We start from the raw sequence: 10,735 nt of genomic DNA on the forward strand, positions 1-10,735 counted from the left end.
TTAACTAATGAAATGTGACAAATAAACAAACACGCCAATAATATATAATACATTATAATCTAATTTAATAAATATTGCTTCTTTTGTACATATTGGCTAAAAACAAAAAAGTAATAAAGTACTATTTGTTTATATAACTATTTATTTTTCTTAATATGATTATTTTCAGGTGCTATATTTAAAAAAACGCGTTTTGTCCCGACGCGGACCCCGTACTGTCCTTGAACGTCACGCAGGACCAACATGGCGAGCAGCGGTGGAGGCGCGATGGACTCTGACGTGATGAGATACGCCGAGTACACGCAGAAAAGCAGCGCGCCAAGTGAGGCGGACATAGATAAACGCCTCGTGAGTATAATGGCGATGTTTGGCGATTAAAAAACGGAGCGCGGTAACGTGCCAGACCTCACGCCGGCTGGAGCGGCGTGAGTTCGAACCCACGGCGTGTGTTCGAACCCACTTCCACCCAAAACCCGGGGGTCTGACCCTGTCACTACTGATTGTGACGGCGTCAGACAAATGTATTTATTTCAATAACTTGATTCGACTAGTGGAATAAACTGTGCACGTAGTTGTGCGACTGGAAATGGTCCAAACAGCATGAGTGGAGCCACTCAAAATTCATTTATTCGTTTTTGTTTTTAACTCTAAAAATGTTTTTTGTAATAGATGCTGTAACTGTCTGAGGTCTAGGGCCACAAATCCTGATAAAAATCCTGGTCAAAGTGCATAGTTTGGGGTGCAGTGCATGCAAACCCCATTTTTCCCAACAACAGGCGCCTGCTACCCCGCTCCGGCATGCCTTCGTAGTTCCTGAAGGATCTGACTGTGCTGTGCTGGTATGACGTCTCTCACATCTCTCAATGTGATGCAGGGTGGCGCTCTGATGGCTGTTGGACTGGGCGTCGCTGCGGCAGGGTTTGCAGGTGTGTGTGCTGTCCAAGCTCTCAACAACAGTACATAGAACTCATGCACTTTCACCTCCAATCACTCCGGACTCTTTTGCACAAAAACCACTTTGCACAAAACCACTTTGCACATAATCACTTTGCACAAAATGACTCTGCGCTTTTTAGGTCCTTACTGCTCTTTCTTTTATGGCTCTTTCTTCTTTCTTAAACATTGTAAAAAACTGTAACTCATTTGCACACCTTCACCCTACCAGTTACACATATTTTATGTTAAAGACGTAAAAGTGTAATACTTGGTTATGTTTGCAATATTTGCATATTGGTTCACTGTTTACTTGCAACATTTGCAATACTGTGGTCTGTAGCAGTTGCAGAAAGCATTTCACTGCACATCATACCGTGTATGACTGTGTATGTGACGAATAAAATTTGAATTTGAATTTGAGGTAAGAAGCTGGAACGCCGGTTAGCAGAATTCGGCTTGATTATGTGGACTAACACGGTGTAATGTGGGTCGCCTCAGGAGCTAATGTGGGTTTTTAAGAGGTTTTCTCGTTAAAGAATGAGGCACCCGTGTTATATGTATTGCAGGTGCTCTGCACCTCTTCCTCTAAAACATCAAAGCCCCACTAAAGTTTGACCTTCTGTGTGACAACATGTGCCAGCTGCCATATGAGCAATGTCTTGAAGATCATAAAAAAAATCCAAAAGGTTATGTTGTCATGTTTTTTTTTTTTTTTTTTTTTTTTCTTGCTTTCTGGCAGGTGCTTGCATTTTTAAACTCTTAATCATGGTTAATTGTCACAGCTTCCACACATGCCTGAGTGAGGTCAGGATCTAACAGTGCTTGTGGTTGCTGCGAGGAATTGAGCTAATTCCTGCCAAAAAAATCCCAGCAGTGTGTGGTCTGCTCAGGGGAAGGGCTCCGGGATCTGGGCTTGGCGTTGAGTAGACAGAGCCCCCAACTTAGAAGTGGGAGGCAGAATAACTCTGGCTGCACAACAATACGCCTTTCAAGTTGAGGGGGAGATTGTCACAGAATTATTCCTTAAGTATGTTTCTCTAATGACTTGAATGACTCCAGAGGGTTTCATGTTAATTGTTTTTAGGGTGTATATTATGGCTTGTTATATGAATGTAATATTTTCAACCGTCATGTTTTGCTGGTGGAGTGCTGAATTGCGCAGACTTTGTTTAGCTGGGAACCGCAGCCCATCACAGTTGACCAACATGGTGACCAAGTCAATACAGGGTTGCTGAAAGGAACTCGCTTCTTTTAGTCAGAGTTCATTTTTTCCTCCAGTTGCATATCAGAACCCTATGTTTGCAAGTGACAAACCTGTGTCATTTACGGTTAATTGTTTTTTGTGTCATAGGTCGTTATGCGTTCCATTTATGGAAACCGCTGGGCCAGGTCATCTCAGAAACTGCCAAGAAAATGCCAACGTCTGTAAGTACCAATGGACAGGAGAGTGCACCCACCTCTCACCTGCCTGAATCCTGCCGTGGGCATCTACTGGACTACTACCGTCACTACTGGAAACTTCTAGCAAATTCCCTTCACACCATAGACCTGCTCTTTTGTGATGTGTAGTGGATTTTCCCGCATGTGGGCATCACCAGAATGGAATGCTGCTTGACGCCCATGTTTAGCGTGTAGCCAGATTGATGTGCAGCCATCAGGTGATTGAGCAGGGGTTCGCGTCTCAAACATGGCCCGTTGTTGGGTGGAGGAGGACAACGGGGTGACTCAGTGCTGGTGGAGGTCCGGGTGCCACAGGCTAGGGTTGGATCTGGGGGAACTGACTCATCCCTCCCCCACTCAGGCCCTATTCCCCGCCACCCCAGACCTCCAGCGGAACCTGCACTCTGAACATAAACACACGAAGAGACGTGGTGGGTGTACGTACCCATGATGACATACAGCGCAGCTGTAGAATGTGACCCGTGAGTGTGGGAAAGCAGACAACATGGGGAGGCGCTGGAACCGGGGTCGCGCACACTTGGCTTTTTTGACAGGCACATAAACATGGCCGTCTTGGCCCATGAAAGCTGTGAGAGAAGGGGAGATTCGCCCCTCGCGCGTTGAAATCTTAAGCATTCGCTGAAAATGTAAAACAGTAGTAAGGAACCTGGTGAACCCAAAAGTAAAACAGAAAGACAAGAAAATAAATAAATAAAGGATTCATAGGAAAAACCTGGAAAGCGTACGAAAGCACAAACATACGGTCTCCCCAGAGGGCCACACAATAGCCTCAAAGACTTGGACGGGGGTATAATCACCAAATCCAGTGCTCGAATGTCCAAACCAAACTTAAAGATGTCAAGAAACATCTACGCCTCAGTTTGACCTTTGTGTGTGTGTGTGTGTGAGAGCCCTTGTTTCATTATTACCGTCGTATTTTAATGTGTTTTCCATCCCAAAAAAACATAATCCCATAGAGTTTGTGTAGTCTTACTGTGAGATCAACCATCCGTCTCTGCTCCCCAGACCATCCAGGGATGAAGACAACATTGTTGTAGTGAACTTCCCACAAGATAATTAAATAAAATATACAAACAATATTTAAAAAAAAATAATAATAATTCTCTGCAATGCAGAGGATGATGGTTAGTAAAATTCAATTTTTTTTGTTGTTATCTTATGAAAGTAAATTAATCATAAAACTCATATTTGTTACACAGGTGTGAATGTGCTTCATGTGCTCAAATTTGGATATGGAGGAGTCAATAAATATCGTTTTTGAGTAATTCACCATCCAGTGAATTGCAAAAGTCAAATAAGCATATAATCATAAATCACAGCTGTTTTACATATGCATTTCATACATGTATATTTTATGTATTCTCAATACTTTCTTTTTTTTTTTTTTTATGGAAATGTATTCAATTTTCAACCATCATTACTTTTCACCCGTTTTTTTCCCCTGTGTATTGGTTTCATTATCTAAAATATTAATTTATAAGCGGCTGGATGGATTAAGCCATAGTCATTCTTGTCTGGGTCCTGATGGATCTGAGCCAAAATATATTTTCATTGCGGTTGAGGAGGTCCTTGAGTGTAAAACTGCATTTTGTCGTCTCTGAGACCCGAAGTCCTGCTGTAAGTGTGTGAGCTCCCTCTAGCTGATGGCCATGGTCCTTCTCTTGATGTCCATTGTTTCTCTGCTTGTCTCCCAAGGCTTTCTCATCATACTACAAAGGGGGATTTGAACAGAAGATGACTAAACGGGAAGCCAGTCTCATCCTTGGTATCAGGTAAGACTTCATTATGTTGTGTGGTGTGTGTGTGTGGGCTGAGTGGAAAATCGTTTAACTGTGAAAGGTCCCTTTGAGGGCTTACTTTTAATTCCAAAACAGATTATTTCCTAACACACTGCATCACCTAAATTCCCCCAACAAGCCCGCGGTCTTATCCAGAGGTCTGTCTGTCTTTATTTATATATTTTGTTCCCTTAGACGTCATCCTCTGTCTGTGCAGGCATGCTTGACTACACAAATCCTCAAGCATGTTTTGTCTGCTTTTGTGATCTAAGAGTCTCAGGACAGCCGCCGTCTGGCCCAGGAGGCCGATGGATGTGCCGACCCCAGGCAGGTGTGAGTCAGCCTTGCCGTGGTCTGTCCTGTGTGGTGGGGGGCGGGGCCGGATCTCCCTCCTCCAGGGATGCTCGGCCCATATGTTTTTTTTTTTTTTCCCAAAATTTCCATAACAACATGACTAATATTTGACTCTTTACACTCATGGACGACCTGGTGAATGGAAATCCTGAGATTTTCATGACGTCCATCTGAGACCCAATCAGACTGCCAAACTTTTTTTTTTTTTTTTTTAATTATTATTATATTCCCCCTCTTCTTGGCGCATCATTAGTTCTGGGGCGTGTAATAATAGAGTAAGAGTGAGTAATGGCTGGAGTGAGTTAGCGCTCCCAGCTGTCAGCACTCCGCTCATACGCTGCAGCCAGAGGCGTGTGATTCCGACAGCCGGCTCTTCACCGGCTTGCACTACGCCCGCTGGAGGCCTTTCCTTTTTCGTTTCCCCACAGCTCGCTGAGGAGGGGCGGGTCAGCGCGGGAGAGCTCCTCTCCTGCAGGACCGCCGATGCATCAGTTTCCTCCTGTGCACTTCATTGACTGACATCAGTCTCCCCACCTTCCGTGGTTTTTATGTGGTCTCGCTGTCAGTGTGGAGACTTTTCTTGCCAGAAGTGATGGTACACCGCTTTTGAACCGCACTGAACAACCCACCAACCCACTGACATACAGCAGTTTCAGATCAACTCGCATAAACGGCGTGTGTAATACGTGTCAGTCTTTCGAACTGACACGTATTTATGCTCATTTTTTTCCCCGGTTTTGGTTGTGTTAGTCACTGAGAATCTGTCTTACAGTTCACCCTTCCCATTTTCTTCTTGCTTGAGGGGTTTTATGTAATGACTGCTTTTAATAGATCTTATTTGATTATTGTACTGTAATTATTTAGTAATTATTTTGGTCAATTAAAAGCTGTTATTTCTGTGGAAAGGGTCATGCGGTTCCTCTGACCTCTGTACATGACGACAAAAACTTTAATACTGAAGATTATTTTAGGATTTGATGCATGTAGGTTATTAGATAGTAGAACATGCTTCGTTATTTGCCTTTTTGCCTTCGTAGCTCATGTTTTGCTGATGTTTTGAGTGCACGCCATAATGCAGCACCTTGTTGAGCACGACTGTTGTGCATGTTGTCCACAAGGTGGCATCCTCTTCCTTTCTCAAGATCTGTGCATGTGTGTGTGTCTTTTCTTGCAGTCCAACCACCACAAAGACCAAGGTGCGAGAAGCTCACAGGAGAATTATGGTCCTAAATCATCCAGACAAAGGTTTGTGTTGCTCACACATTCATCACACAGGAATCGACATTAACCTTCTAAACAAATGGTATCTGTCAATTAGTATAAAAACATTTTAGAAAATCTATATGATCACCTATTTGGAAATTGTTATAATTGGATTTCACTTGCATCATGATCATGAATGAAAAAAATAATGGAAATTTAATATATGAAATATTGTCTCTACCACCCAATGTGTCTACTGGTTCCAAATTTCCTGGCGTAGCGAATGACACGTATTGCATTTTTTTTATATGTGGAGGTCATACAGAATTCTTTACTTGAGGATAGCAGGTCAATGCAAAAAAGGGGAAATTAGATAAAAGAGAGATTTAACAAATACATTAAAGAAACAGACATGGAAATGTAAATTGTTTAAAGAGTCTTTTAACATATAGCAGTATAAGGCACATTGCCGTACGAATTTAACAAAATGTTAATTACGGAGCGACTTCATTAGTAATGCGAACCTTGTTTATTTGTGTAATTGGTTTTGTGCTGACGTGGTGGTCTTCCTGATGTTGGCTCTGTCCCCTCTGTGAATCAAAACAGCAGCAGAGCTTATTTTAGCATCTGACCCTCATCTGACTGCTGGACCCACCCCGTCGTCCCTCTTCAAGGTTAATGGCTCCCACCCCCTCCCTCCACCTCTCACGGTCCGTCCTCCCCCCGCCCTCCTTCACCCTGTCAGACCCGAGCGCTGCTTTACGCCCCTGTGTGCGCGCCGCCTTCTGCTTGGCCGCCACGGGGTGAGTTTTACTCACTGTGAAATGAGAAACGGCCTCGCTGATGCTTATCGCCGGCCTGCAGATAAGAGCCTTAGCGGCGGCGCCGAGAAAAAGCTTCCTGCAGGGACGCGGTGCGGCAGATAGGGTCCCTCGGTAGCCGCTGCGGAGGAACCGTGCTATTTTTACCCCGCATATCCCTTTACTTTAAATGGGAGCCTATTCGTCACGCGCCGTAATCTGCGTGATGTTTCTCTCTCTGTGTATTCATACATTTTGTATAGCTTTACTTCCTTTAGCAAGGCGAAAGCCTGGACATATTCTCCAAAGCATCGGATGTCATTTTTGCCTTTCTTTTTTTTTTTTTTTTTTTTTAATTGCGTGTCATTGGTGGATCATTTTGAAACGAGCCCTTCAATAGATTTCCCATACGTCCTCTCGGCTCGTCCCCGAGCGCGGCTTTTGTTTGCGTTAAATCGTAACGACAGCCGCCTTTGGTACATTATTTGAACGGATGATGTGTGTGCTCTCTGACTGCCGGCCCCGCGCGGTAATGGCAAGACTAAGAGTAATGAAATGAAATGATTGTAGGATTAGCCTCCATTAGCTTGTTAACTGTCAGCCAGTGGGGAAGACCTTTTTTTTTTTTTTTTTTTTTTTAAATCAAACGTTTAATTCATTTATTTATTAATTGATAAATGTTTTTAACGTTATCAGAAACCCTCCCTCGCCTTCAGGCGCTGGCGAGGCATTGTGCCACGAGACGCCCCCACGCCCATGAAGCGCCTCTGTAAGGGAGACTGGCATAAACGCTGATGTGTGTGGAAGTGGTGAGAAATCGGAGAAGGTGCAGGCCCATGTTATGCCTCCTCTCTGCCTCTCGGTTGGAGCGTGTGTGTGTGTGTGTGTGTGTGTGTGTGTGTGTGCGCGCCTGTTTATCCGGGTTGTGTTTAATTAAGGCTGCCTCGCTGGGCCTGCTGCCCCTCTGGCAGTCTGACCGATTAGCCGCCTCCTCGGGCTCTGCTCCCTGCTACCTGCACGCTGTCGCCAATTTATAACCGACGCCGCTCCTGACAGATGCTACGGCGAGGGTGGGCGCTGTGAGCGGAGCTGACAGCGCAGTGTGTGTGTGTGTGTGTGTGTGTGTGTGTGTTGGGTGCCCTTGGCTTGAGTGATCTCACCGCTGCCATCTTGATGCCACAGGGCAACGACCTCACTGACCTGTGCCGCGCCGGTCTGCAGCAGCTTCGTCTGTCCGTCACCTCGTGCGTCTAGAACGTTAGAGGACCGCCACTTTCGTTTCTGGCTCCAGTTAAAGCTCTTTAGAGCGTGTCGTAAAACTTGGTTTGTCTAGTGTGGGAATTCCTAATAGATAAACGGGCCTTCTGTGCCAGGGTAGGACAGATGGGTCTCCGGTTCGGTGTTCAGACTTCGTGTTGTGGAGCTCAGGTTTCGAATAACGTGGCCACGCCGGAGTAATTACTGTCTCTCGGTGTTATGCAGCCAGTTAAAGGCGTGTACGATGGGATATTGAATTGGGGTGCAAGTGGCTAATGGACACGATTGCTGCACTTAATCTGTATCACACCACAGCATTTTTTTTTTTTTTTTTTTTGTAAGGAAAATGCCAATTACCCACTAGGCTACTACCACACAACTTACATACAAGTTATTACTTGAAGTACCCAGTGCTTTCAAAGTACAATATTTTACTAAATTAAACACAATAAATACTGCAGCTTAATAAATATGTAAATCAATAATTTCTCACAAAATGTATTTTTTTTTTTTTTTAAGAAACATGTACTACATATATTAGGATATACAGGGTTTCTGTGGTCATCGATAAACCTGGAAAAGTCATGGAATTTGTGAATACGAAATAAACATATACAGTTATGGAAAAGTAATTGAAATCTGATTGACACATGAATTACATAGTTCCCATAAGACTCCCTGAGAAACGTTTTTCTACGTCTACAACTACGTTTGAAACTTGTGCAAGTCTATAGTAACTTTGCTGGTTTTATGTAGCGAACCACGTCATATGGTGCTGCATGCGTTGCTTTAATATTCCAGCCCCTCCGCAGCTGTGTGTCTGTATGCCGGAACATGATGGAGCCCATTTTACTCGAACTCAGGCCTTCAGGAACTTGGAGGAAGAAACACTGTCGTTTAAGCTTTTCAGGACTGTCATTAGTTTAACAATGTTGAGATATAGGAACTGCGGGATATAAATGAGATATTTTAGGGAGATATTTGTGTTGTCTCGTATTGCTGCAGCTTTGACTTTGCACATTTGTACTTCTCTGTTAGGTGTCAATCTGTCAACTTCACCGTGTCCCAACTCCATATCCATTCCCATTTGGGCTGTGGCTGTGACGTCACACATACGACATGTAAAATGTGGCTTTGAATTGCAAAAATGGAGTAAGAACTGAGGTGTGGTTTTCGGATAAAATATTTTTCTTACCACCTGCCACGGAAGAACAGGAGTTAGACCCAGGTTCATATATGTTGGAGCAGCAAGTCTCCCCTGAGTTCGCTTTAGTCAGTTGGTAAACAGATAATCGATTGTCTGTTCTGTCCATGTACTCCTAATATAAATCGCATCATTTTGTGTTGAGTAATCGCATGATCTGACTTAATCACTGCGATTGTGATTAGATTTTGTCGTGCAGCCCATTATTATATTTGCATAAATATGCAAATGTAAATATGAATGTTAACGGTAACTTAGCTAATCCTCTGAAGATATGATTCTTATAAAATGTCATCTTGGTGATCATATGCACAGATTCGTTTTAGAAAAGAGGAGTTTTATGTGAGAGACCAGTGTGGACCGGAACAGGTATTATTTATATGCGGACTCATTCTCAGCACAGCGGTGACGCTGATTTGGTAGAGGGTTAGAGGGATGTTGGCTGCAGTATTTCTGTCACATCAGTGTCACTGCGGGGTACAGCCTGGTCCACCAGCTAAAAATATCCTGGTAGCAGCCGTCCTGTGGCCAGCGACCAACCACTGTTAAAGGGATAGATGAGGTCTCACACTATCTGTACAGGTTCAATATGCCTAATAATCTGGCTGGCGATTTTTCTGTAATGGAGGAAGAGGAAAGGAAAAAACTGAACTGTGTTGATGGGAAACCACTACTGTGCTTGCAGGTGGATCTCCTTATTTAGCGGCGAAGATCAATGAAGCGAAAGACCTGCTGGAATCGGGCCCACGGCACTGACCCGACTGCCAACGCCCTCCCGAAACAAAGCTCCACTTCAGTCCGTCCACCAGCCCCGCCTCCTCCTCCTCTCTCCCAGATCTGTCTCGGCAGGGTCTTACAGCAGTGGGCTCTGCGGCATTACCGTCTCAATCTTTCATGTTGAAGGGCCGCTGTGTAATCGACGCCCCGTATTGAAATCTACACTAGAATACGCCCCGCTATTCATTACTCCACGACCCCTCCATGGCTGCGGCTTTATGTATGGACTGCAGTCATTGTGATTAACGTCACTGCAGTGCGCTGGTGTGTTGGTGTGGCTGTGTACAAACTCATTACTAATTTATTATAGGCTGAGTAAATAGGCCTGAATAAACTGTTATACAAAACTATGCGGTCAGTGAATCATTGTCTTTTCTGTTGGACTGTGTGTGTGTGCGCGTGTGTGTGTGTGTGTGTGTGTGTTGTAGTATTATAACTATGCTGATGTTGCAGTATTTTTTGTGTTTTTTTTTTTTTTTTTTTTTAGGGTTTCAGCGAATCCTTCAAGTCTTAAATTGGATTTAAGGCCTTAAATATCATTACTAGTTATTTTAATCCTTAAATCCTTAAAAAAGTTTAAAGGTCTTAAAAAATACAGCCGAACCAATACATTTTCTTACTGGTAATCTGTAAATAAATTTGGCGAATTTCTAAAATGTGTTTTGCATTTTTGTGCATGAGGTCGTAATTAGCGGAACCGCCTCTGGAGCTAGATGATTAAGTTCTGCAATCACAACAGACGTGTTCTCCTTCTATTAAAAAAAGGATCTGATATTCTTGAATCGGGAATAGTGAGGAGGGGAAAGTATATAAGTATTTAATAATATAAGTATTTTTTTCTTCTAAATAAAATTAAACGAGCAATCATTCTGTCAGATATCTACGATCACGGTGCGTTGTGCACTTCCAGGTTCATGGTAACATGGACGCAAAAAGATGGATGAGCAACAAAATATTATCTGTCG

The 10,735-nt window shown here is 43.6% G+C and overlaps 1 protein-coding gene across 1 annotated transcript; it reads left to right on the forward strand.

Moving 5' to 3' along the window:
* The first annotated feature begins 186 nt into the window (after positions 1 to 186).
* Positions 187 to 10,117, forward strand: dnajc15 (DnaJ (Hsp40) homolog, subfamily C, member 15). Its single transcript, XM_028991225.1, has 6 exons — positions 187 to 348; positions 875 to 926; positions 2,288 to 2,361; positions 4,093 to 4,169; positions 5,704 to 5,774; positions 9,679 to 10,117. Exons 1-6 carry the CDS (start codon positions 244 to 246, stop codon positions 9,747 to 9,749), a joined length of 450 nt encoding a protein of 149 aa, XP_028847058.1. The 5' UTR covers positions 187 to 243; the 3' UTR covers positions 9,750 to 10,117.
* Positions 10,118 to 10,735: the final 618 nt, after the last annotated feature.

Source organism: Denticeps clupeoides, chromosome 9 (genome assembly GCF_900700375.1).
Source record: "Denticeps clupeoides chromosome 9, fDenClu1.1, whole genome shotgun sequence".
In the NCBI taxonomy this organism is placed as follows: Eukaryota; Metazoa; Chordata; class Actinopteri; order Clupeiformes; family Denticipitidae; genus Denticeps; species Denticeps clupeoides.

What these genes read in the sequence shown, in the direction of transcription:
- dnajc15 (XM_028991225.1), top strand. Translation starts at nt 244, where the DNA reads ATGGCGAGCAGCGGTGGAGGCGCGATGGACTCTGACGTGATGAGATAC. An exon ending in CCAAGAAAATGCCAACGTCT is followed by an intron (nt 2,362 to 4,092) that starts GTAAGTACCAAT and finishes TTGTCTCCCAAG; the next exon opens with GCTTTCTCATCATACTACAA. An exon ending in AGTCTCATCCTTGGTATCAG is followed by an intron (nt 4,170 to 5,703) that starts GTAAGACTTCAT and finishes CTTTTCTTGCAG; the next exon opens with TCCAACCACCACAAAGACCA.